Source organism: Takifugu rubripes, chromosome 4 (assembly GCF_901000725.2).
Source record: "Takifugu rubripes chromosome 4, fTakRub1.2, whole genome shotgun sequence".
NCBI classification, from domain to species: domain Eukaryota; kingdom Metazoa; phylum Chordata; class Actinopteri; order Tetraodontiformes; family Tetraodontidae; genus Takifugu; species Takifugu rubripes.
This window is the reverse complement of record NC_042288.1, coordinates 3121689-3148975: the sequence shown is the minus strand read 5'-3', so window position 1 is coordinate 3148975 and position 27287 is coordinate 3121689. Positions and strand designations below refer to the sequence as shown.

General features: G+C 41.3%; 2 protein-coding genes across 7 annotated transcripts; one reads left to right on the top strand and one right to left on the bottom strand.

The window, feature by feature from the left end:
* Positions 1-1042: 1042 nt before the first annotated feature.
* LOC101076565 (poly(rC)-binding protein 3) lies at positions 1043-11269 on the bottom strand. Of its 3 annotated transcripts, none has more exons than XM_029835737.1 (14): positions 10731-11269; positions 9508-9545; positions 8226-8330; positions 8039-8062; positions 7902-7934; positions 7685-7801; positions 7407-7538; positions 6867-6995; positions 5647-5736; positions 4969-5010; positions 4508-4583; positions 3685-3737; positions 2583-2752; positions 1043-1225 (listed from the first exon to the last, which is right to left on the bottom strand). In XM_029835737.1, the coding sequence occupies exons 3-14, from the start codon at positions 8301-8303 to the stop codon at positions 1198-1200; spliced, it is 972 nt and encodes a 323-aa protein (XP_029691597.1). In that variant the 5' UTR covers positions 8304-8330; positions 9508-9545; positions 10731-11269; the 3' UTR covers positions 1043-1197. The 3 variants fall into 3 exon arrangements, with proteins under 3 accessions (XP_029691597.1, XP_029691595.1, XP_029691596.1); XM_029835735.1 differs by having other exon boundaries at positions 1043-2268; positions 10731-11266; XM_029835736.1 differs by lacking the exon at positions 9508-9545 and having other exon boundaries at positions 1043-2268; positions 10731-11266.
* A 2077-nt stretch (positions 11270-13346) lies between these two features.
* On the top strand, positions 13347-25799 carry mocos (molybdenum cofactor sulfurase). Of its 4 annotated transcripts, XM_003963711.3 has the most exons (15): positions 13358-13747; positions 14485-14574; positions 14708-14774; positions 14845-15489; positions 15603-15679; positions 15809-16008; positions 16095-16211; positions 17147-17512; positions 17693-17855; positions 17947-18034; positions 18345-18469; positions 24432-24528; positions 24651-24792; positions 24875-24979; positions 25062-25799. In XM_003963711.3, exons 1-15 carry the CDS (start codon positions 13636-13638, stop codon positions 25158-25160), a joined length of 2493 nt encoding a protein of 830 aa, XP_003963760.2. In that variant the 5' UTR covers positions 13358-13635; the 3' UTR covers positions 25161-25799. The 4 variants fall into 4 exon arrangements, 3 of the variants coding, with proteins under 3 accessions (XP_029691302.1, XP_029691301.1, XP_003963760.2); XR_003888282.1 differs by lacking the exon at positions 25062-25799 and having other exon boundaries at positions 13351-13747; positions 24623-24792; XM_029835441.1 differs by having other exon boundaries at positions 13353-13747; positions 24875-25799.
* The last annotated feature ends 1488 nt before the right edge of the window (positions 25800-27287 follow it).

The window sequence follows — 27287 nt, the reverse complement described above, 5'->3', positions numbered from 1 at the left end:
GAAGCTCCCCGTGAAACCGTAACCGCCCTGGGCACACATCTGCATAGCCACAGCACCTTTCACCAACAGGCATTACAGTTCTGCTCCCATTAACTATTGATTATCGCCTCTTCAACATTTGAAGCCCTGTTGTGCAAAACGGCCCACCTCCGTGACAGAAGCTGTCGCCTCCCGGTTTAAACCAGGCAAAACAAAATTACAACAAAGAAAAACCATGAAACAAAGTACTGGGGGTATGCAGGGACAGAGGAGAGAAACATGGACTGACTACATTGGACTCAACTCTGCCAATTAGCATTATGTTTAACGAGGAGCTGGAGGTTATGTTTTTTTGCCTTTTTTCTTTTTGGCGCTTTGGGGAGTTTGTCGCTACACGCTTTATTTACAGCAAGGTTACTCCAAGTTTCATCCCCTTTTCAGGAGAGTGCAGGTGGAAATGTTTGTCCAGGCAGTCACTTCTTCCTTCTCCCATCAACAAAACTACACCCACAATGCCACAGGCTGTTGTGCACAGCCACAGTTTTGTATACCTTAGCATATTCATGCATTTGTCCAAAGTGCTAATGGCCACCTTTTCTATACTGCTCTTTAAAATCATTGCTGCTGGCCTCATTACTTGTGCTTTTTTTCTGAGGATGCATTTTCTCTTCTAGGTAAAATAACATAAGAATGGGAAATGTTCTATTTGGATCATTGTTAGGTTTTGGTCTCTCTCTATTTTGCAGAGTAATGCAACCCTCTTGCATTTATAAGGAAAAGTAGAAAAATTGTCAAACATTACATCACAACAGATGCTGCATTTTCTTATCTTGCCACTGGCAGTAAACTCAGCAAAAACATAGGTTTCCTCTAAGGCATGAGAGGTCAAATACTCCTCCAATGGCCCCCACTCTTGTAAATTACTTACTATAATCAGAAGCAGAGGAATATTAATTGCTTTTAAAGGATTTAGGCACAAAATTAATGTAAACAACACACATCCGGGGGGACACATGATTATATTTAGGGTCGGTCATGAACAAAAAGAATAACAGAACCCATGTTCATAAAAAGTCTAATTTATTTCAAAGTCAGTTCACAGACAAATATTACAAATCTGTATTGTTGGTAAACCCATACCTGAAACAAGTGCATAAAAGGTTTTTGTATCACACAACCGAGCAGCGTCCGGTCCTGCTGCTGCACATATTCCACTCATTAGTTTGGAGAAAAAACAAGAAAGGAGCTACGACACAGAAAGAATAAATGAGTTACATCCATTGCCTCCTTACAGGATTACTGCATAGAGTGAAATCCACTCGGACCAGTGTGGCTTTAGGATAATCCCATCAGATCTGCAACAGTGCAAGCTTACTACAGCACGTCCCAGCCTGTTAGCACTGATGAGAGCCTACAGTAGAGTGGAGCAATTCCTTTAAAAAATACTCAGCATGCCAATTTCTAATATAAAAGACAAACATTTCAACAGTCTGCTGCCAACTATTCATCCCTATTCTGCTCGCAGCCTATTTGCTCTAAAGAAAAACCCAAAAACTAATCACGCACATTAAACACTACCTCTTTTATTGTTTTTTTTGTTGTTTTTTTTTTTTTTTTTGCATCATGGGAAATATCTCCTCTGGTCTCAGATAAAGCTCTGTAACATGATCCCATATGAAAAATATCATTCCCCAGTGCATAAAACAAGCCTGAGTTAACCACATGAATTTCTATTCACAAGCTGAAAGTTGGACTGGGTAATATCCACCTGGTTCACTCTCCTGAATTGTAGAAACACACACTCTCACGCACGCACGCACACACGCACGCACACACACAAGTGTGCACAGGTGTCGGGCCTTTCTAACCCTGAGCGAACCACTTTAACTCATTATCATTTCTTACCAGTCAGCTACACTGTCTAGACATCAATAAGGGGCAAACTTCTGCCGCTCAGACTTTTTGACACCGGAAGTTGGCATTTTTGCGGTGTAATGGGACAAACCCTGTGTTAGGCTGGAAGCGGCTGCTGGATGGACAGCCAGAAGGGGGAGACTTTTCATGCCAAGCAGGCTGGAAACGGGAATGGCGTAGTGTGGGTTTTGGATGGCTGGTAAGGTGGAGGGAGAGTGGACATTAATGGTGGTAGGGGCTGGGTTGGCGGCCGCCAGGACAGCCATAGAGGTGGCGGCGGTAGAGGCAGTGGGAGCGGACTGAGAGAAGCCCAGGTTGAGATCAACCGGGGTCGCAGAGGAAGCAGCCTGCATGGTATATTTAGCCATCTCTAAGCTGCAGGTCGGGATATTTGGGTTGGCATGTAGAGATGGCGCAGGGTTAAGAGGGAAATGAAAAAGGGAGAGGAGGGGTGGGAGGAAGGAGAGGGGAGGTGAGAGAGGAGAAAAAAAAATAAGAATCAAAGGAAAGTGTTAAAAGAAATCACAATAAGGATTTGAATGTAGTAACACAATGACGCAGTGACGTGGGACAAATCCAGCCTCGGCACGAGTTCAATAACTCATCCCTCATGTAGGAGCATGGTGGTCTTATCACCAGGCTGCGACGTGGAGCTTTGCTGGATGTGGCCACCCTGGCTACTGTCTTACCTGGCATTGATGAGGTACTGGGCCACGTTGATACTGGCTGGTGAGCCTGTGATCGTGACTTGGCGCACGGCAGATCCATCAGTAGTGCTGGCGATTTTGATGTGAGCTCCCGAGACCTGACGAATCTCATTGATCTTGCTGCCCTGCCTCCCAATTATGCAGCCAATAAACTACAAGGGGAGAGGAGGAAACGTGTAAATAACAAATCGGGTCATGTTTCCATACGTTTCCTAATTAAATGTCAGCGCAACACAGGGAAGCACACGAGGCCAACTAGAAATTCGAACAGCAGAAATACACATTAAACTTCCATTATAAACGCATCATGATATTATGGTGAGAGTCATTTCCAAAATAGAATCTACTTTTCTGTTTCAGACACTTTAATGGAATACTTTAATGTTTTCGAGAGACAAGCTAATGAGAGTTAGATGGGATGATGGAAGTCCACACTTATGTTTGTACAGTAAATGCACCGTTACAATAGAGAAGCGGCCAGCTTAACAGCCCACTCGGCTCTTTCTCAGCACATCCAGAACCAGCTCATTTTCTGCGCCCAGAACAGACCTGGCTCATGTAGTGGCTGAGCGAAACTGTGATCATTGCAAAATCACTCTCTTATACGACTACATTTCACAGAATATGAGCTAAAAAGCAACTATTATTGGCAAATCCAACCCAGAACGCAGAACAGATTTTTTTTTATTTCCTTGAGTCCAATTTACCCAAATTACTTTTCTAAGCAGAAAAGAAAGTAGACGATTAAATTTGACTGATTATGAAGCACAGTTTGTTGTTTTATTCATAATATTAGATTAGTGAAGCAGCTCCTACCACAATATTCACATGTATTTCTGCGCTCCAGATATTACGAATACATATATGTGACTGACACTTGCTCAGTGATGTTTTCTGCAGTGATACGGTGCTATGGATTCTTTGAAAAGCATTTTGTTAAAGCTGTAATTTCTATTAAGCTGCCTCTAAAAAAAGGCAACCGTCAGAATACGCATGCTTAAATCTTTCACATTAAATCGGCCCATTCAATAAGTGTTTCAAGGGTATAAAGGACGGTTAACAGAGTAGACAATGTGGCACTTACATCATTAGGTATCGCCATTTCTTGTGAACTTGTGGGGGCAGATGGATCCAATCCTGCAAAGTAGGACAACAAATGCGAACAACAGTATGGCACTAATGGCTTTCACTTCCATGGTATGACAACTTGCCCTACTTTGACTCTGCTAAATTAGGGAAACAAAAACGGAATGTAGCCAAATAAGTTCTCAAGGTGGGGACCTATACGCATAGAATCTGGTTGAGTTAACGTTAAAATCAGCGCCCTCTGTGACGCCAGCCCTGCCAATCAGAATCTTGCTATGATCTGGTTTCAATTCGAGTCAGTTTGGCCAAATATATGAGTGTGGGAGAGTTGAGGATGGTCTGGCCAAGACAGTGTTAGATTTGAAGGAGAAATGTTGCAGAGGTGGAGGATGGGTAAAAGAGATTAGGATTTGATTATCATTCTGGAAAGGTAGACTGGACATATGGAATTTGGGGAGAATACCAGAAATAATGGGGAAAAAAAGGTTAAATATTCCACATTTCCCTCTGAGGAAACTGCACTTTTTCAGCAGCTTTTTCCTACTGCTCGATTTCTTTTGTCAGAATCATGCTTTGCTTTATAAATTTTTCACTCCCCAGCTTTTTAGATTGTTTTGATACAGAACAAATTTGCCAGAGTGTCATTAAATCTTTTCTATTTCTAATTTTTTGCCTAATTGGTGTGCACGGGATAAATATGAAAGCTTTTGAGAAAAACACCTGTGACGGTCCACACTCCTGCACATTCTGATGATGTGATTTAAGTGAGGAGTGATGACAGGGAGATAGATGGACTTCCCCAAGGAGCCATGGGTACGTACCAGGGAAGGTAGGGTTGCTCTGCCCAAGGGAAGGGAGGGGGATATGCTGCATAGCCAACTGGTGAAGCTTGGTCAACTGCAGGGTAGGAAGGAAGTTAGAGCTAACCAATCAAACTGGATTATTTCAGAGGAGGTGACAGCTACAATACACAGCCAATCTGACATTCGCAAATATCACAGATGGTGTCATTTCCCTCAGAACAAATTCTCCCTTCTCGCAGCAGTCATCTGAAAACACAGTCACATATCGGACTACAAGGCTACAAGTGATTATTGCTTCTCAATTTCTTCACTTTTCAATCGACACGTGCCGCTACTGATCGTTAGTGTTAGTCATGTCAAAAGGTCGGTGTTTCATCTTTGCAGAGTAGGGTGGACAGAGGATGAAGTGGTAGCTTAGAAGGCGTGGGCAGGAGCAGGTCGACAGGGTGGATGTCACTCATTCAAAAGAATATACTTACGTCTTGATGTGCAAAAGTGTACTGCCCAGGAATCGCAAACGCCTGGGAGGGAAAGAAACAGAAGGGGGAAAAAGGATATATATCTTTGAAACCTGTACAGACGCGCTCTAACATGAGACTTGCGGATTGAATTTGTCACAGCTGGTGTGAAGTCAGGCTCAGTGCACTGAGTGCATCTATGGAAATCAATCAGTTCCACTTTTCCATGGCTGTAATGTGTATAGATTTGACAGAATTTCATCAGTTATCTGCCAACCCACCCCCCCCTTCGACCATGAGCAGAAATTCAATAGCAAACAGATGTCTGATAGGTCAGAACACGCTGCACAAAAATTTGGGACAGTGGCGTTTCCAGTGAGTGAAAAATGTGAGCTTTAATCTCCACATCGAGATTTTACCACTGGAAGCCAATTATCAATGTGAATGTCTTCTATTCAGAGCACTGAGACACTGCTGTTTCAATACTTACTTGCAGGAGCAACACCTCCTCTATCTGCTTTCTGCATTAAAATATGAGGCTCATTGCTTTATAATTACACAAATGTGTCCCTCTAGTGGTGGAAATATGACTAATGAGCAGCACGTCACCAGAACCCTTCCAAATGAGCCCTTTCAGCTATTATCTTTCTGACAAACTGGCTACAATTATAGCTTAATAACTCCCATAGGGCTGCTTACGTGAGCAGATTGCTGCGGCGCTAATACTGCGTGGACTCCGACGGTTACGGCCTTGGGACGGTAGGGAATGGTTGCTCCTTTCGGTGGAGACTAGAAACAAAATTAGGGGAAAACATTTGTTGCATGTAAAAATGAAGACCACAAATCTATACAGCACAGTTTGGATTTTTTTTTCTCTCGGCTTTTACTTGCATAATGTTTTGTCATTTCCAATTTTGTGCCTGAGAAACTTAAATATTTGGATCAAATATAAAATATATATAAAATAACTGTCAGTAAATGTAATTATGGAAAGAGGAGGAAGAAGTAAATTCTAAACCTATTCTAATTACCACAGAAATCATTTAAGTCCCACAATTGTGTAATAGCGGGGAGACAAACTGTTTAATAGGAATGTAAACTGCTGTATTGCTGAATAATTTATCTTGTTTATTTACAGGATTCAAACAGTTGTGGAGGACGCAGCTCTTCCGAGAGCACCTGCTCTCTGAGCAGCTCTTATCCTTCGCATTCTCTCTCGCCTCACCTCCTCCCTCCTTCTCTCCTGTTTATACCCTTCCTCCCTCCCTCCCTCTTCAGAACTCTGCACTGGTAGTTGGTAGGAGCACCTGTACCTGGTAGTTTAGGACTGGAAGGTAGTAGTTTTATTCACATTGATCTCATCTGCATAGTGGCTTGATTGATGTCTCTCACTGTAAGTCCCTTTGGACAAAAGCGTCTGCTAAACGACTAAAGGATAAATGTTCCTTATTATTCTGAGTCAATGTGATAACACCCGGTAGAGATATAGAAAATCTCCAGTATTCTCTTATAATTATAACATCCTACTTTTTGACCTAAAAATATGTTGCTGAAAACTTTAATCACTTTAGAGAACTAAGCCAAAAACACGGTGCATAAATAATTCAGCACTTTGAGAGTAGTTTAGTCATCAAATTTATAATGGAGTTAATTATTGAAAAGATTGCACCAAATTGTACTCTTCCTGATTGCTCATTCAATAATTTGCCGTGCCAGCAGGTCAGAATGACGTTATTGTTTTAATCTGCTTTTCTTTCATCACGTGGAAGCGTATTATTTTCAGAGTGGAGTTTACACAAGGGAGAGGGGGTTAAATCACATACAACAACTGATTCTTGCAAAGAGCAAGCACCACAATGGTGTGCTGCTTAAATAGAGCTGTTGACTTTGGAGATGATCTGTAATTTGACAGTGTTTACCTCCAGCATGACAGAGCAGATGTGTCTCACACACTGAGTGATGGCCTGTGGAGTGCCGGAGATGGTCACGGCTCTTTCAGTGGAGTCTGGTAGCATGTCTCCTGCCACCTGAACTTGAGCGCCTGTGGTCTTAACATTGGCGTACATTGGAATAAAAAATAAATAAATAAATAAAAATTTTCAGCTTTTTAGCAGTTTCAAGCAGCCCCAAATTATCCCACACATAGTTTGACATGCAGAGAGCAGCTTCAAGCCAAATAGAAATGTGTGCTCCAATATTTGAAGAGGTGCACACAAATATTGTCCATTCAGAGTGCGTATGCAGGCTGCTGATCTTTCTAGGCATAATCAGAGGGATTTTCAAGAGCAGCAGCCAAGCAAGAAAAAAAAACGCACCAACATCTTTTAAAGAAGGAAATAAACAAGAGAAGTCTGACTGAAGTGTTTGGTACTTGAAGCACCAGAGCACCTAAGAAAATATTCTCTCCCTGGGTGCTGAAAAACAAGTTCTTATTCTAAAATTTCGAAAAGGTCTCCTACCTCTCGGATCTCTTTGATTTTGGAACCTCCTTTGCCAATCAGGGAGCCACACTGGCTCCCTGGGAAAACCAGGCGCAGTGTCACGGGCGGCTTGCTCGTGACACTGCTGTTTGACATCGCCGCGCTGATATCCTACAAAAAAGAAACAACATTTCAGAATCATGTTTTTCCACAAAGACTATAACGAAGTCAAATGTGACACATGCTGGTTTGGGTGGCCATTCGGATTTCCCAACAAAAAAAAGGATGTGGGAATATGTAGATTTGCTTCGGCGAACCTCCTCGAACTTCTGTGCAATCATGGCGAAAGCTCTGAAGATTGCCTCTGTGGCTCCCGTGATGGTGACGATCCTCTCTGGGGATGATCCCTCTGATATGTTGATGCGAGCGCCGCTCTGAAAATACAAATACACAATTATACCATCCATATCCTGCAGAAAGATGCACAGCCCATAAATTATGTGTTACACTAAGGATATGAAATCAATGCTTTACCTCCTCCCTCATTTTCTTCACTGTTTCCCCTTTCTGGAGGAAATGATATAACAGTAAGTTGTATAAAGAGAAGAAAACAGGACAATCTGACTGTAAGTGTCATTAAGCATCAACCGATGATTGTGAAATTGACTTACCTTTCCAATTATGCTGCCAACTTCCTGTAAGTGAGAAGATAAGTGCCTTAGCAGATGGCAAATCATACTACAAAATGTCTTAAGTGCTGATATGCAAAGTGGAATGTAATAATTGTGACTTAGCATTAGCCGCCCAGTTACTCAGCTGTTAGAACCAAAAGAACTGAATGAGTTGAATTTCAATTACCTTTCCATGCATCAGCAGCCTCAGTGTCAGCGTGACATTCAGACTCCCATCTGAAGACATTTCTTCTTTGTCAGACATCGTCTTTTAAAAATATATTAAAACACTCTGCAAACAAACAAATGCATTAAATGCCATTATTGCTTTTATTGTTTTAGTCATTTGACGTTGTCAAACATACAAGGATCTACATTTCTCATTTACAAAAGTCTGGGGGTTATAATAAAGTAATTGTTGGAGGCAGACCTCGGAAATGATCATATCTTCTCTCTCTATTTTGCAGTTATCGTCACAGCTATTAACACCCCTCCTATTCATCACAGTCAAACTGCTGCAGCTGCAGGAAACACGCACTATTTCCTACTCTCAAAGGGCGTTTTCTGGAAAACGGCAGCCAAATGTAAACCACTTTCTGAAAGATCGTGACCTGCATCGTCTTAATTTCATAGAAACTAAACGGATGTCCGTTTGAAAATGTCCGTATGACCTCCAGAGGTCATGTAGGTCATCCGAGGGACAACCTACTACCGCTCCACAAAGACTTTGTTTGTTCTCTCTAGTGGAGGGAAAAAGCCTACAGCTAGATAGGTCTCACAACCTTCGCATGAGATGGTTGTTTAGTTCTGGCTTAACACAAGTTGTGTGACTCCCTTGGATGAGATACAAAGGAAGCCACTAATGCTATGAGATCAGGTGATGTGTGCGTGACTTCGTATCGCAGCGACACCAGTCGGCGTTTGGGCCGCATATCCAATCGGTTGTACAGTATGCGCAGCACAGTGAATACAGAATCGGTCTCCATGCAGCTCACAAATGGCAGCCTTCTGCACCACAACAGACAGAGCAGCCCCTATGAAGGGGGAGCCATGAGGTTCTGAGTTTATTCAAAAAAGGATAGTAAAAAATTAAATCCCTGCTTCTCATTGACAGTGGCATGCTAGGGAGTGTGTGAGAGGCATTCCCAGTAAATCTAAAGATTAATTCAATCCTCCTCCAGGATTTTAACATGATGCACAATATCAGATAAAAGTAAACAGTCTTCAAGTAAGACTTTTGTGACAGGACTGATGCATCAATCATATCAGAACAGACAGAACAAATGGAGCTAAAATTAGCTGAACTGCAGGGTTAGCTTAGCTTTGTTTAGCTTACAATTCTCCACTTACAAAAACAGATCTTAAGGTCAACTAAAAAGGATTCTTCTAATGTTTCTATTTCCACAAAAGTCCATTCTTTAAAAGAATAATGCACTTGCAAATATTACAGGGGTTGCTTAGATACTCACAAAGACCAATAAAAACAGTAGATGATGCCATCCTACACCTAAAAGAAAGAGCAAAAATACAGCGGGGTTCAGTCAAGCATCCCAATATTGATAACACCACATTTTTAATAATGTAGCCCATAATATAAATATGACTGTGGCAGCAATCAGATAAATATATGGCTTCCTGGAGTTGAGGCAAATTTAATAAAATATTGTTCTCGGACGCTGTTGGTAATATTGAACTGAGCTAAGACAAACGGCACCAGAAACGAGACAAGGATGTTTTATTGCTATAACAACTATTCTCCCCTTTGTATGTCATGACAAAGTTACCATGAATAACCCTACGTCAGATAAACAGCAACATCTCTGTGTAATCCTATAGACTGGGATTTATTTAGCTAATGCTAAAACCCTTTTGACCTATTTCTGTCACCTCCAGCACATCAGCAACCACTCAAGACTTCCGAACAAAACACTTGGGCACAACGGCGCCCAGAAACTGTACAGCCCATGACAAAACAGATCATCTAAAGCAACCCAGCTCCCAGAGCTCACACATGGCCACAAATGTGCTCCAGACAATAGAAAATATTGTGCATTTTTCCCTGGGGGAATGGACAGAATAAGTAGATAATACAAAGGGTTTGGCTATAAAGGATATATCACAAAAGGAGGCTTAAACATCACATTTTTAATCAAATATATATTAGACTATACTGTAGTGCAGGCACAACTTTACGACATTAATGTAGTGCTGTAAAGATACATTTCAATACAATTCCACTTAAAATGTTCAATATGCAATCTTATCATAAAGATTTCCACTAATCGCTTATCAAAACATTCTATTTATAAATGCCACATCTAAGACCACGAGCATGTGGCCTCACCGATTGGCATTCCAAACAAATGTGATAATTCGCCACAGCCCAAACCGACTCTGGTGCTTGGACGGTAATTAAATTCGCTTACAGTCTTGCACAAAACAAACCGGCTTAAATGAACTCTAATGGGAGTCAGGAGCAGCCCATCAGAGCAGAGGCAGGACGGCTCTCTGTAGATATCCAACTGAACAGAAACGCCACAGAACAAAAACTTTAAATCGGCGTTTGCGGCCTGGCATATTATCTGCATCGTTATTATCGGCGAACAATGACTCTTAAAGAGTCCGATTATGGCTGCTGTCACTCAGCCACGGGCCTCTCATGCAGCAAAATTGATGAAAATCAAGTACTGACCTCAAAACACAAAACGTTCTCTTCTCTTTCTGCTGATCTCCTGAATGAAGCGTCTTTAAGTTTGCACTCGGTGGTCAGTGTTTGCCCCCTTTGTTGTCAGTTATGCACAGAGCGGACAGATGGTTCCCTGTGCCCTCAAAGCGACTGGAGCAGAGACTGGCTTTGCTATTAGTCCCTCAGCTTAGCCCAAGATAAGCTCCTACGCAGGGCAAGCGAACCCGCATCTCTTGCCTAATTCTCCCTGTCACAGCCAACCAAGAAGGCATTCCTCTGCGTGGAGATCCACGGTCGGAGCAGGCCTGAGGGCAGGGCAAGGAGCTTCGATGGCTGGACGATGTCCAGCAGTCAGAACAAGCTACAGTCACAGTCACCGCAACAGCAACAGCAAAAAAACAGAAATCTCCAACCTTGGTTAGACACAGAGACGGTGAAGAGGAGCTTTGCTGAGGCAATGTCGCTGTAAAGCTAATGACGCAGCGTGGACGCCGAGTTTCCCCCAACTAAAAATAAACCAGTGTAATCAGTGCTTTGTGTGGGGAAGCCAACTAATTGAGGGCGAGGTAAAACAATGTGGCATTTGAGGTATTTAGTGATGTTAAGCACAATGTCCTTGTGGGGTGCTTCTCCCCCTCACTGCCTCTGCCCTCCCCCAACAACGAGTCCTTCTGCCCTGGTAATGAGGCCATGCAGGATAGAATACAGCCCTTCTGCACAGAGAAATGTATTCAGCTGAGCTTCAAAATTGTGAAGGAAATGAATCACTGAAGCGTAAGTGGCATATTTAATTACTATTCACTGTGTTGCACTGGGACAATAATGCCTGCAATGAGCCTCCACCACCAGCCCACATTATATTAACATCTCCATTGGGATTTTTGTATAGCTTCCTATTCATTTCTGTTTAATAAAATCATTAGATGGGAGAACCTTATACGCATGCATGGCTGCATTTTAAGGTTAGGGCACTGTGTAGAATGTGTGTAGTGGCTATCCAGGGAATTAAAGTTAAAAGGCCTGTTTCGGGTTTTAAACTGCAAAATGCACCGCAGTAAAATAATCGATTCCATCATAAGTCATCTGACTGTGGATGCAGAGGTTATTTTCATCTATTTAAAAGAGCCCAGGAAGATCTGCATGACACGCCAATCACTTGTGACTAATTTCTTCTCCTTCCTGTATCAATGAGATTACATAGTCTGGGACCATGTGTAATGGGATTACTGCAAAGTGATGACTGGGGCTTCTTGGTGTAACAAGTTCCAGTGTCTGAAAGCGGTTTAAACTATCATTTAGAAGAGTCATAGAAATGATAAACAGTGGGTCCACAGTGCTGCTCACTGTTCTAGGCTCATTTACCAGGGTCACAATCATGAGATACAGTATTCATGACACCAAAATAACAAGCCTATCAATGTTATTAAATCAGAATGATGGCCTTGATTTTAACACAGTTTGGATATTTATTTTCTCAGTAAAACTTTGAAACAAAGAATATTACAAACATAAAATACCCTTAACTGAAACCTGTTATTGTTGTTAAATGGGTTTTATACTGGTCATAAAATCAATAATTTTGACATGAATAATTAGTTAATCATTTGGATCAACATTATAGTGATTCTTCATCGCATATTGCAATCTGAAAATATCAAAGTATAATGAAAGTGTAACATTAGCATAGATGGGAATGATGGTGTGGATGTTTTTGTTATATTTATATGTGTGATCATACACACACTATCCAATCATTCACCACATTAAATACATTGTTTAATAAAAATCGAACATTGTCGAGCCTGCAGATAATATAAATATATTATAGAATACTTTTTGGTTTTATATAAAAAGCACAAGTTAACAATAACTTCAGTTTTCATCGTGCTAAAATTGTCAATCGATGACTAACTAAACTTTCCTGACCTTGTCATAACTTCAGGGCCATGAGTGAAACAGCCATTCCATATTCCAGCTGTCAAGGTTAAGTTCATTTTACATTTTAAAAAAGTGCATTCAGAAGTTAAAAAAAAAATCAAATCCCAAAGTATTTCCAAAACTCACAGACATGGTTGTTCTCATTATACTGAGATGGATTATTTTTTCTGATTACAATGAATGAACAGATAAAAAGGAGTCCTCTCACGTGCACAATCCTAGAAATGTCCTGGTGGTCGTTTCTGAGGAGAGACTTGGGGTCCAAAGTAGCTGCTGCATGGTCCAGGTAGATTATTCCTCTTTAACAAAAATGCAGAGAATTAGAACATCCCATCAGCATCCTCATCAGTATTTTGATGTGAGTAAAATAGCCTCCTCCTCTTGCAAATTCCAGAAACACTGACATCTCGCTAAAAATTCCTCTCCATGAAGTTCCAATTTAGCCAGATATTAGTAGTTTCAGTGCTTCTCATTACAATGGAATCCAATATCTTGGAGGGATTTGACTCATTTTAATAGTAATCTGTAGATAATCCCAGTCATTCCTTCAACCTGGTGCAAGTGCCATCACCAGAAGAGGGCAGTAAAATAGTAATTTTACATTTTAAATAAATTACTCGACAGTTTGTTAAGTTTGTTTGTTTGGATTTTCATTTGTGCATGCATCCTATACTCTAACTCATTAAGTATTCTACATTGTGTTGGGTAAATAATTATGGTCAACACAAGAAACTGGAAAATGTTGCAGGAATATCTGGTTTTTAAAAGAAAAACTAAGTTAGCGAGCAGGTTAATGTTAAAGCTAATCAGCGTCGGACTTGCTAAAGTAGGTGGGGACACACAGACACGGAGAATTATTAACTAACCACCGCTGTGCTGCCTGTCACCCAGAATAATCACTCTTTTGGGTCTGGCAGCTTCTGCTCGGAGTTAAAGAACCGTTTTTGTGATTGTTGCCTGGACAAAATTGCCGATGGAGTTCCAGGATTTGTGCACTTTCGAAACTTTCCAGCAGTTTTGGAGCCACTACGGTTATGAGGGGAAGCTGGAAGACATGATTGAGCAGGAGTTTAGTCGAACCAAAGGTAAGAAGATGTTCGATTATGTTTTATTGAAATACATAAATATATATTTATATATTTATATTACAGAGCATTTCATAAATTTGTGTGCATTTCATTCGAGTATAGTGGTTATGAGGAAACGCGTTTTAGTATTTATCTTTGGATTGAGCCTTCTGGCTTACCGTAGAAACCTGGAAGTTTTTTATTTTAAGTCTGTTAAATACATTTTAGAACTACTAATCCTTGTTCAGTGATCTTTATTATCGTCGTAATAATATATTTTTATGAACCATTGTTTATTAAAACACTATGTAAAGTAGATCTCCTGCTACGGTCTCCCAGCACATATTTCTATGCAATGTTTTACGACAAAGATGGTGATCGTTGCAATCATTATGTCTGCTCTGACCTACATAAAAGAGACAATATTGCGGGCCGATTTTGCCAAAATGGTGTTATAACACCTGAGATACTGCCTCCTTTTGGCAGGGTTCATGCCCTGCAGACCATAACTCCAATGAGCGATGTGATAGTTGGGTAAAAAAAAAAAAAGAGCCATTAAAATACTATTTATCATATTATATACTATAACATGATGAAAATTACTAGAACAACAATCCGGGTAAAATTTGAACTTCTTTGAGACGAGTTGTCAGTTAGATTTTTGGAATCCAAGAGATGCAGGTGTTCAATCACTTACAGCAATATACTAATAAGGATGCTGAGGTCTCACCTTTGGGATGTTCTTTGTTAAACAGGAATGACCTACCTGGACCATGCAGCAGCTACTTTGTACCCCGAGTCTCTCCTCAGAGACTACTGCCAGGACATTTCAAGAAACGTGTACGGTGAGAGAAAAGAGAAAAAAATTATATGTCAGTATAATGGCAGCTTAAACTACCAGAAGCCATATATGTCAATTTTAGAAGTATTATTCCTTGCTGATTTGAAGTACAGTAGCTGTTGTTATTGTCCCCTTAGGAAATCCCCACAGCCGTAACCCCAGCAGCAGATTGACACATGACACCTTGGAGAGGGTCAGATACAGGTAAAGTCCCCTTTGCAGGCTAATCCTTACTTTGGTGGCTCAAATTATTTTAAGTGGAATTTTCTTACAGGATATTGCAGCATTTTAATACCACCCCTGAGGAGTACTCTGTGATTTTCACTTCTGGTTCTACAGCTGCTCTCAAAGTAGTGGCTGAGAGCTTTCCATGGAGAGCACCCAGCGACAGGGAAGCAGGGAGCTACTTCTCTTACCTCACAGACAATCATACTTCTGTGGTTGGCATAAGAGGGAAAACCTTTTCCCAAGGAGTAGTGACTCTGCCCGTCTCCCCGCAGGCTTTAGAAGACAGGGCAAAAGATAAGGCACAAGGTGACGATGATATTTGCCAGACACCACACCTCTTCTGCTACCCAGCTCAGAGCAACTTTTCTGGTTGGAAGTATCCTCTTAACTATGTGACGGGCATCCAGGGGAGATGTCTGTACCCAGCATGTGATCACCCAGGCCGCTGGTTTGTGCTGCTGGATGCAGCCTCTCACATCAGTTGCTCTCCACTGGACCTCCACAATTGTCCCGCAGATTTTGTTCCAATCTCTTTCTACAAGTTGTTTGGATTTCCTACAGGCCTGGGGGCCCTTCTTGTGCATAACAATGCAGCATCCATGTTAAAAAAGGCTTATTTCGGAGGAGGCACTGCAGCTGCTTACCTTTCTGGGGAGGATTATTATATACATGCGACAAACATTTCTGACAGGTAAAGTCCAGTACAAGGCTGCTAAATTCCAGCTATTGTCTGAATGTTCCCAGGCGTTGCAACACTCATTATTTTGTGTCCTAATAAGCAAAAATTACCCCCACCCCCAAAAGGTTTGAAGATGGAACTGTTGCCTTCTTGGACATCATCGCTATAAACCATGCTTTCGATGCTCTGTACAGAATCACAGGTGCTATAACAGATGTGGTTATTCATATGTAATACTAATGTCTTCAGGATCACAATGCACATTAACAGCACTTAAATAATGACCTGCTTTAAAGTAAAGTTGATTTTTTTACTCCATGCCTCTCCTCAGGAGGTATGCATTGTATTCAGCAGCACACTTTTGGCTTGGCACGGTACACTTACATGCTGCTGTCAAGTCTTTGCCATGGCAACAAACGACCAGTGGCTCAGATGTATACTCAAGGCCAGTTTGAAAGTCCAAGCACACAGGGTGCCATTCTAAACTTCAACCTTGTGGATTCCCACGGACAGATAATTGGCTATTCTAAGGTGCATTGCCCAAATAAGATGAATTACTGTGTCATAATTATTTTATTACCCAAAGGTATATATGGACACTCTCCCTCTGCCCGTAGGTAGAGAGAATGGCCAGTTTGTACAACATCCATCTGCGCACAGGTTGCTTCTGCAACACGGGTGCATGCCAGTACTTCCTGGGGATAACCGATCAGCAGATGAAGAGAAATGTGCAGGTAATAATCTTGGAAATAAAATCTTTTAAAAAGTCCTTGTAATCAAAACATTTAGAACAGTTTAGAACAGTTAAAGTACTTTTAAGACTGTCAACCATGGTCTTCATACCCCTTTTTCCTTTGGTATGTACCAAGCAAAATAGATTTGGAAATTGAACAAGCAGAAATAGCAAGGTCATTAGAGAGAACTTGATCTTTTTAAAATTTGTAAGAATATTCATATTGAAGAATTGACATCATTTAGCTAATTTTGCCAAAGTCTTGCTGCAGCCAGCAAAAGAGTAATTAATGTGAAAAGCTCTGATGAGCATCATGTCATTCTCTTATCTCCTCCTGACATATTATTAAAAGACTCCTGATAAAACATGAAACAAATCAAAACACTTAAATCTATCATCACAGACTTTGGATTTTTTTGTCCGTAGCCAACTAAAAAGTGAGTCGCAGAAAGAAATGGAAATGAGATGCAAAAGCAATGATTTGTTTTGAGAAACACAGTCAGCATACCGTTAAATTAACTTAAGTCAGGCACTGCAGCTGCGTCTCGTTTCACACATAAAAACAGATAAAGAGAATTCATTTATTTGTATTTAGATGTTTACTAAGCTGTTCACTTACATTGATCATGTTGACCACTGGACTAAATACTCAGCATGTGCAGTAATATAGCAGAAGTTAAGGGGTGTTTCCTGTTTCTTTTAATAGTTCAGACTCCTTATTCTATTTGATCTGATTAGTATTGATATTCTGCCAAATCATTATGGTAATTTTTTGTGTACATGTAATTTTGAGGTGATTTTTCATGGCTGGATACAGGCATGATAAATAATGGGCACACCGATCTGCATGGCTGAGAGCTTTGAGTGCATAAACTGTGTGCTGAACTATTTTTTTGAAGTGCATCTAATACAGTTTAATACGTCTTTGTCACCAAGGCGGGTCATGTTTGCGGAGACAGCATTGACCTGGTGAACGGCCAGCCGACCGGATCGGTCCGTGTGTCCTTTGGCTACATGTCCACATTTGAGGACTGCCAGAAGTTCCTAAACTTTGTTCTGGAGTGCTTTGTTGAGAAACCAGTCACCCTGAACCACGTAAAACTCGAGAAGCTAAGGACAGCTACAGCGGCATGCTGCCACATCTCTGAAGCTCCTCTAATGCAAATAACTGCCAGAGAAGAAGAAAAAGTAGATGAGAAGGAGAAACCTTCAGACACATCACTGAAAGGCCATGCACAAGGATCTGCTTACACTCTGACCAACATCTACATATATCCCATCAAGTCATGTGCAGCATTTGAGGTTTGATGATTGGCTCATTGGGTCTCTCACTGTCAATACTACAATTCGAGGTTGTGGTTTTCCTTGCTTAGATTTGTGTGCTCCATTATTAGTGGGCAAAAATGTGGTGAGAGAGGGAGTACTTTTTGATGTACTGAAGGTCTCTGAGGGTTTTCTCATGCTGTGTTGCTCTTCATGCAGGTCTATAACTGGCCTGTTGGACCTCACGGTTTACTATATGACAGATGCTGGATGGTGGTGAACAGAAATGGTGTTTGCCTCAGCCAAAAGAGAGAGCCGAGTTTATGCCTCGTTCAACCTCAAGTCCACCTGTCTTCTAACAAATTGTTGCTGCAGGCACCAGGTCAGATCATGTTTCAGCAGCTCAATAAAAAACATACAGTGCTTGTCCTGTTCAAGAATATTTATTTCTTATTCCCCCCTTTGCCCCACAGGAATGGACACCATTTCAGTTCCTCTTAAAAACACCAGTGACATGCGCTCACGCTATAAAGGGTGTCAAAGCAAAGTCTGTGGTGACAGGTGCACTGACCTCTACAGAAAAGTTCTGTGGGCAATGCTGACTCCTCGCTCTCTCTCTCTCTCTCTGTGTCTCTCTCTCTTGCTCACACTGCCTCTCTGCTGCATTGTTTGATTGGATTCCTCTGATTTACACTTTTTAATTTTAAAAACAACCAATGTCCAAGATCTAATGTCACCTTAGCCGCTGAACAAGTCCCAAAAAAAATTCCCCAGTGATTCTTGGATTAGATGTTGCTTTAAATAAGCAGGATCATCAAAATGCAGGTTTTTTTCCCCGGGGACCCTCTCCTGATCCTTCTCCATCCCCTAGGGTGGAGGCTGTCGACTGTGGCGATGAGGCTGCATCGTGGTTTTCAGATTTCCTTGGGCAGCCATGTCGTCTGATAAGTCAAAACCCCAATTTTTCCCGAGACACGAAGAAGAAGTCTATAGAAGGTACTATTAAATCCTCTTTTCACCTGTTGTACCTGTGTATATTGTGTGTTCTGAACAGGGTTTAACGTTTAGACTTTGAGCCCAACATCATCTCCTGTTTATTCACCGTTAAATATTATTGGTTTGTTATGATGTCATCTGTGTCAAACTGACAGGCATTTTATAGTTGATCAGTGATTTTTAGTGGGGGGTTTTTCAGATCATTTGGATGGCTGAATCCCCCCCCCCCCCCCCCTCCAAAACAAAAATACAAAAAAAGGTTAGAAAATTACTTTTTGTAGTCATTGATAAGCTGAGAATCAAAATTTGGATATTAAGCCAGGATGCTTTATAAGGCATCATAGCAAAGTACAAATGAATATGTACCAGTTTGACATTGCCCGAATTTTATTTCTTTTTTACTAATTGATACATCTACAACACTCACTGGTTTGCTTGTCTATTGTTGTACAACTTTGGCCTTGACTGAATGGTATTTTAAAGCTAGCAAGATTTGAATGTAGCCACATTTTACTTGTTTCCCCGTTGCTGATGTGTCAGCTTGTATGCAGAGATCGCATTACTTACAGTGCAGAAGAGATGCGCAATAGTCCGATTCGGACAGCATCAATATCAGTCAGACTAACGTATTTACATGCACCTTAGTTGTCCAATTACGGTCGCATTAAAACAATAGTTTATTTATTGGCGTGTCATGACAACGGAGTGACTAGCACAGTAGTAGGAGGCCCCTATAAAAGCTCTTGACACAGTGCTATCAGGCATTCCAAAACAATTCACCTTGTCACCTTGTTCATAGCAAGGAGGGTGGTCTGGTGAGACACTCATACTACTCAGAGAACTGAGGTTATACAAGTAACCTAAAGTTCTCTTTCATAGTATTCATTTTATCTCATATATTGGGAATTTCTGACTCTGGGATTGCTGGTCAGATGTTATTTGGGGACTAACTGTCTCCAATAGAGGATTTCACTGACTGTTTTCACCCCCCGGGCTAATGGAGGGCCTGTGATGTCAAGGCAATATAACTTAGTAAAGGTTTGTGGAGTAACCCAACTTGCTGCTACACAAATCTTCCATGAGGCACCAAGGCCCTTGGTAGAATGCTCATGCAGCCCCTCGGCTAGTTTAGCAATAGCCTCATCAATCCAGTGAGAGAGCCGCTGCATGTGTAACCACTGATGCTCATCTTAGAAGAACAGCTGGAAAGATACTAAGTCAATTGAAGAACATGACCCAAAGACCTTAGGTATAAAAGTCAGGTTAGTTTGCAACGTCATCCTTGTGCTCCTGAAGACAACCCAGTACCAGCCTGGTGTGCACAAGGAACATGAATCTCCCCGACACATTTAGCTGATGGAAGAGATAGCAAGACAGCTGCCATCATCTTCAAGTCCCCTTGCTCCAGTGCTTCAAAAGGTGGTCAGAGTTTTAGAAGCTGGGAGCTTAAGGCGTGCGCCCCTTATAAAGCCACAGAGCAAAGGATGCTGCCCCTCGACCTTCTCCTCAAAACCAAAATGGCATGGCATTGATGCTGAGTAGGAGGCATGCTGCCAGGTAGTCCTCCTACGATCTATTCCTCAGGTCTGTCTTCACCTACACAGAAATACAATGATAAAATGAGTAAGATCTGGAAAATTAAGAGAAAGAAATCCAATAATCAACTGGCTAATCAAATACCTCAGAACGTGAGATCATACCGTTCACCATTGAAAAGGTTGAGCGTCCTCTCTATTTATGGTTATCTGATTGTCTTCCTTGGGATCTTTCTGCTTCTTTTGAAAATAATTTTAAATACTTATCAGAAATTACAACCATTAAGTACAACTAGCTGATACTAAGCTAGGTCATGCTGAGTCTTGCGTAACACCTGAAGGACAAACACACAAACGTAAATTCAAATGTTAGTGTCGATAATAATGCCAATATTATGGTCATTTTCACAAGCTTGAACAAGAAATCCATTAATTTACTGTGATTAAATACCTTTCTTTTGATCTTATTTCAAGGGCCAACTCTTAATTGCCAAACGATGCGAGGAGAGGCAGCACTTATTCAGTATATATGAATCTGTATAGCATATACTGTATATCCATTTATTCACACAATATACTACTTACCATTATTTTCACATTGAAAAAAAACCCTATTTTTAAGGTGGGGGGGCTTGCCTTTGTCGTGGTGGTGCATCACGATCAACTGATAGTTGCCAGCTATGCTTTGACGGTGTGGAAAGCCTTTCCTTTGTCCACCACCTCTCCTGTAAGAAAGCCAGGATCACAGCTATGAAATCTCTCTCCCTACTCCCGAGACAGCACATCCCTACATATTGCCGAGGCTAATGTTCCTGGTACAGGCTGTATTATCTCTGCCAGCCAGTGTTTTGATGGCCCGTCAGACCCCTTTTCCCACACCCAGGGTCACTGGTCAGAGAGATCGGAGCTATCGGTGGAAAAGCATAGAGATGGGAATAAGACCACCGGTGAGCCAGTGCAGTCACCCCCAGATATAGGTCCGCATACAACCAACTGTATTGTTCCCAGACGAGGCTCACTACATCTGATGGTCTCCATTCTGCATTCTGAAAGACCTCTGTCACCCTGCTGGGTCATGGCTTCCTCTCCTCTCCTCTCCTCTCCTCTCCTCTCCTCTCCTCTCCTCTCCTCTCCTCTCCTCTCCTCTCCTCTCCTCTCCTCTCCTCTCCTCTCCTCTCCTCTCCTCTCCTCTCCTCTCCTCTCCTCTCCTCTCCTCTCCTACTGATCTCCTGTCTATGTTCTCTATTTATTCTCTCCTCTACCTGTCCTCCTCCCCCTTCTCTTCTCTCTCTACCCAGCCAGCTAACAGCAGGAGGGTCCCCCTATATGATCCTGGTCCTGCTTAATGTTTCTTCCTGTTAAAGGGGAGTTTTTCCTTGCCACTGTTCAGGCCCTGTCCAAGCGCCTAAAACAATTTTGATTGTAACAGACGCTATATAAGTAACGATTGATTGATAAAGAGGGATCCCCAGGACAGAAGGTCTGCTCCATGGTTCAGTATTCCTGGAACGCAAGTGATTTTCAAAGACAGAAAATGTATGCTGCTCTAGAAAATCAGTTTGTGTGCCAGTGTGAGTAACAGCAGAGATCTTTCAGAATCTATCAAGAGTCAACGTGAGGCTGAGCTCTTCCATCTCTAAAGGAGGTGGTCTGACAATGAAGAAGACATTTCCAGATTTATTCTGAAACCAATGTGGAGGACCAGATACTCGTAATTTCCCCCCTAAAAGGCAAATTTGAGGTATTTTCTGAGTGAATTTTGATACATTGGGATTTCAAAATAAGTGCATTTGAGGTTGACTGAAGGGAACCAATTTCCTTGGTACAGGAAACACAGCAGAGACGCGTGCATAGTAGTGTCACTAGTGTTTGGTAGCAGGCTTATGAGCTAACTTCCATTAACTGAGCAAACCTATTTCACTCTCACCAGTGGACAGTTAAGCTAATAGCAACTACTAGTTTAATGTGGCATTTCACAGGTCATGGCGGTGTGTATCACGGCATGTAGAACAGCAGCCCTGCCATTACATTTGATTAATTAGTAACCGCTTATTTGACTAGCTTCAGTTAAAGCAGTTGTTGGCAAATGAGCGAATGGGAATTTTTTTATTCTATTCTACCATGGTTTTGGCTCCTGAAGCTCAAGGTAATAGTTCAACATGAGGTGTCTGCTATGAGTGTGCACACAAAATGTATGACACCTCGCCACTCAAGGTTTCTGTCTCTGATTGGTTGTTTTTCCTCAAGTGTTTTCCTTCAAATCAAATTAGAGGCATAAAGAGAGGGCAGATTTTTTTCCACACATCATTTTACTCATATTACAGACTCCACCTTTAATGTGTCTAGCTTGTCTTTACCTTTAATGTCATGTCTAGCTTCACCCCTGAAGCATTGGTTGTGCAATACTTTTTAGAGTGCATTATGGGATGCATTGATTGCACTAAATACTGTACATTCTCACTTAACATTCAGACAGCCCTACAAAATGGTGTTCACCCCAGCTAGAGCACTATAGTAGGCGGTAATTTCAGATACACCTTTATATATTTCTACATTTGAAACTCCAGTTTTTTTAAACTTCATTTATTTATTTTTTTATGTGATGCAATTAACTGCTTAAAGGAGCTACATGCATAAAGATAACTGGGCTGTTTTTGTCTAAATTCTCCTCTTCCCGACCAAGGACGATAAATGCCTGTTTATCTCGTCCTATAATATTATCCAGTGAGTGAATTTGTCTCGATAATCAGCTTTGAAAATGGTCAGAGCAGACAATCATAAATTTTAAACTTGTTCAATATTTACAACCTGCTGAGAGGCTAAGAGGAGAAAAAACCTCAGTTGCCAGATGCTTTATTTAATAAAGCATCTCCTGATTACTGGTTTGTCATATTTATTGCTTCAAAAAACACAAGTGGAAAATGTTCCCACAATAATACAAAAGAGCCACTATATACCAAGATTATGTGGTCACGAAAAATGCCCTTCATCCTCTCAGTTCCTTCATCCCCCAGGTGAACAGCTGATTTTACTACTTGGCTGATGCACCACCACATCCCCGTGTGTGACCATAGCAACAAACTCTTAATCAAAACTAGTTTGCACCTACAACTCCCGAGTCATGACGTGGATTGTGAGGTGGAACGGTATGTAGCTAACTGAGTTAAGTAAGCAGGCATAAATAAAAATAAGGATTTTCTTTTTTTAGTTCAGGATTTTTCCATTGAATAGTCCCAAGAGCGTCATTCCCGCTTCCATGTTGCATGTTGTGTTTTTCGGTTTTGTGTGTTGTGCTGTGTTAAGATCACCAGAGGACGCCGCACACAGTGCAGTCTTCATCCCGATTATTTATCTTCATGTGTGCGGTCTCTAATATTAAAAAACCTCTTAAGATTTAGAAAATTCTTACGTGTGCAACCTGTATTAGAGACACAGGCCACAAGAGCGGCGACCAAGAAATGGGGGAACGGATCTAACCTGTATGCTTTTTTGATGGTGGGGGGAAACCCACACCAGGAGGAGACCATACCAACTCAACACAGAGAAGCCTGGCCTAACTGAGAATTGACCCCATGACCTTCTTCTTGTGAGGTGATAGTGCCACTGTGGCACCATTGCCCATCTTATCTATTTTAACTTTAAATAGTTTCTAGGGCCATAATAATCTTTTATTTAAATATATTCAACTTAAGCCTAATTTACTATAATGCACATTTAAGTGCTTTACAGCAAAAAAACAAGTAGGATTAGTGCGTGACACAAGCAAACAAATCAAAACAATGACAACAGGAGCGAACGGGAGGAAAATTGCACTAAAAGTAATTGGGTAAAAGTAGGATTTTATAAGGACGAGTAGTTCAGGGTTTTGGGGCAATTCCACCGAGGATGATCAGTGAATTCATTCCTTAAGCCTGGATCTTGGGACAGTCGGTACTGTTTGATTTACTGACCTCAAAGCTCAGATGGGAGCATAAATATGTAAATACTTAGATGAGTGAGGAGCAGCAAGTCATCCAATGCTTTAAAAACAAGTACCGGTACTAAAATCTTGAAATTTATCCCACAGTGGTAGGGAGCCAGTGGAGCAAGACTCAAACTGGAGTGATGTGATGTTATGCCTGGCATTGTAAACTACAGTTCTGCTGTAATTCTTGTCTCTCCCTTCCCGCCAATCTCAGTTGACCAAATTCCCAGGATCCATTGAATTGCAGATGTTATCATTTACATTTTCGCAGTACGGAGGAATCAATATCGCTGTTGTCTATGTCTTGTGTCAATTCAGTGATTTACAAACCTGCTGCATCTTCACTCTGACTATTGACATGCATCCTTAATTTTCATGAGGATATTTCTAAATTCTGTTTCATTTCCCTGAAATTAAAAAAAGCCCCAAACCCTTGTGTTAATGTGAAATGTTTCTCTTCTAGGAGCAACCACTCCTTCCTTGTCCCTTGTGAATGAAGCACAGTATCTCATGATCAACTCTGCCAGCGTACAGCTCATTCAGGAGTTGATGAGCAGCAGGTATAAACACCCATATTTACATTTGAAACCCACATGGGAAAGACATAAAGATGCCTGTATATTTACATTATGTTCTGTGATTTGTGTGAAATAGCAGACACTTTGTACATCCCCTTCCTCAGGCAGGAAAATTCTATGGGTGATCAGCAGCTCGACACAAAGAATATCACCAGCCGCTTCCGCACCAATTTCATAATTGCTGGCGTTGAAGCATTTGAAGAGGATAATTGGTCACACTTGGTGATAGGCAACACTCGCTTTGTGGTGAGCTGATGAGAAATCATGGAATGAACGGGGATCATAGTTCTGTAAGCTGAGCATTCTTCCTTTGTGAATGACTCCAAAGGTCACAGGTCACTGCGGAAGGTGCCACATGGTTGGAGTAGACCAGGAAACTGGCGCCAAAACAAAGGAGCCTCTATTGTCTCTGTCAACCTACCGCACCGGGAAGGTCAATTCACAACACCAACAGTTTCAGGCTCTGTTGATGCGTGAAAAGATGAATTACCCTCCGTGTTATTATGTATTTCTAGGTGACTTTCGGCGTGTACCTGATGCATCAGTTATCCGCAGGGACCACAGCAGTCCTGTCTGCCGGCTCCATTGTTCAGCCAGAGCAAAACGGCTCTTAAAATAATTATTTATTTTGCAGAATATTTTACTGATTTGATTCAAATCCGTTCCACTGCATGGACTGAGAACGATTGTCAAATCCTTGGTTTTCACCCAAGGTTGCTCTTTCCTTTGTGTGTGCAGCCAGTGGCTCTTGTGTTTCAAATCTCCTTTCATTCAGAAATGATTGCATTCATTGGTGTCTTAGAATTTTTAGATAGTCACATTCCTACAAATTTTTAAATATATGTATACGTGTGTATATATATATATATATATATGTGTGTGTGTGTGTGTATGTCTACTTTTTCTTTGGTAAAAATTAAAATACTGGAATACTGTAAATACTGAAAACATATATGGACCTCTAAATAGAGGTCTCCCTCTGGCATTTAAACTGTTGAACTTTCCACACGCTATATATGACCTAGCTTTCTGATTTATATTTTAATTTGTCATGTTGCCTTAAATATGTCTCATTTTACTACTGCACAGCAATCTGTAATGTGATTTTTGAATGTGAAATGATTGAATGTGTGCAATTTTAGTCATTTATGTTCTCCAGTCCAGATGGTTTTCCTTATTGAGAGTAGGTGAGGCTGCATTGCACATTTGATAAAATGCACACAGTCACTGATATTAAAAGGCTACCACTAAAATGTCTCATGTAGTTGTATTCATTTAAGAGGGTCAAAGTAATCTAACCCTGGCATACAGGATGAGGTATTTGAGTAGTCAAAGTGGGAGCAGTTCAGTTTTATTCTCTTTTTTTATGAGATATATGACCATAGCTGGACAGTGGACTAACAAGCGGTTACATTTTGGTGTGTCAATTGAACTGCTTCATACAGGAACACATACAGGAAATAAAATGATTATTGCATGCATCCACAAAGAAAACTTAACTCGCATCATATTAAATTTGAAACTAATTCATTATATTAATGTTGACTCGGAGAGTGCAGACCCCCACCAAGCAGGTCATTTCCCTACATATTGTGACTTGCAGGCATTGTATAGACCCCTCATTGTGCCTAGCGAGAATTCAAGCTTGGGGTTAGATAATGTGACAGCCGGTAATAGAAGAGCATGTGTGCCCACGGTCCTCCACAGAATAATTCTGAAAATGTGCTTTCTTTGTCGAGCTAGGACTGCAAATACAGTATAGGCCAAACCGGTATTATGCCGCTGGTTCTACCGTGTCAGTGTCGCGTTGTGCCTCTTGCGTGACAGCACATGTTTGTGTGAAGGTGCCATGCTGAACATAAAAAAGCATTCGGATGATATTTCTAGAAAGAAATATACATTAAAATTTCAAACTAACTTTCTATAGCTTGTTATTTCGATTAATCTTGTTACGCTTTCTGCCCTTGATATGCTGGTTGCTAAGGATGCTGACAGAAGTGGCATGTATGTCTTTGTTACATCGTTTAGTTGTCTGAGCTGGGATGATGATATCTACTCATTGAGGTTCGTGGTTCCTGGATGCGTTTGCCCAGAAGGATAATGCTTTCACTGATTTCTCACGGTCGACCCTGCTTGTTCCCGACCTGCCTGTCTCAGCTCTGCCCCGGTAATTACCTCGTTTTCTGCCTGACCTTGTCTCTGCCTGGTTTTGTTTGCCTGAGTTCCAGATCTGTGGATTATTGTGAGTTGAATCATTTACCTTTGGAAATTAATCTGTGGATCATTTCCTTTTTGGATCAACCTTTTGCTGCAATACCATTTATCCATCTTTCAAGAAACATTTATTAAATTAATTAAGTTTTATCTTTCAACTACACCTCTGCTGTCTGTGTGTGCTGCATCTGGGTCCAGTTTTGATCATGACAGTTAAATCCTCTGAATTTACCTGCTTTGGGATTCTCTGCTGGAGTTGCTTCTGTGAGTGAGCGCGCTTTCGCTGCTTGGGCACAGAGATGAGAGTCGAGACACTAAAAATTGCAAGGGTTTGCTGGCATCTTTCCCTCATCATTGTCAGCGGCTCCTCCTCTCCTGTCAGCGCTGCAGTCTAGCATGGACTCTCTCAACTCACACCTTGGGAGTGTTGGCGACGTCAGAAGTTTAGGTTCTGTATTTACTGTGGCCAAGCAGGTCAATTTTGTCCTTATGACCTGTTAAAGGGTGGACAATTTAATTGGTCAAGG

Bases quoted from the DNA above. Each gene is read 5' to 3' on its own strand.
- LOC101076565 (XM_029835735.1), bottom strand. From the start codon at position 8,303: ATGTCTGACAAAGAAGAAATGTCTTCAGATGGGAGTCTGAATGTCACG. The intron at 8,063-8,225 runs GTAATTGAAATT...TCTCACTTACAG, and splicing joins GGCTGCTGATGCATGGAAAG to GAAGTTGGCAGCATAATTGG. The intron at 5,011-5,646 runs GTAAGCAGCCCT...TTTCCCTCCCAG, and splicing joins CGCCGCAGCAATCTGCTCAC to GCGTTTGCGATTCCTGGGCA.
- mocos (XM_029835441.1), top strand. From the start codon at position 13,636: ATGGAGTTCCAGGATTTGTGCACTTTCGAAACTTTCCAGCAGTTTTGG. The intron at 18,470-24,431 runs GTACTATTAAAT...TTTCTCTTCTAG, and splicing joins GAAGAAGAAGTCTATAGAAG to GAGCAACCACTCCTTCCTTG. The intron at 24,793-24,874 runs GTGAGCTGATGA...ATGACTCCAAAG, and splicing joins TAGGCAACACTCGCTTTGTG to GTCACAGGTCACTGCGGAAG.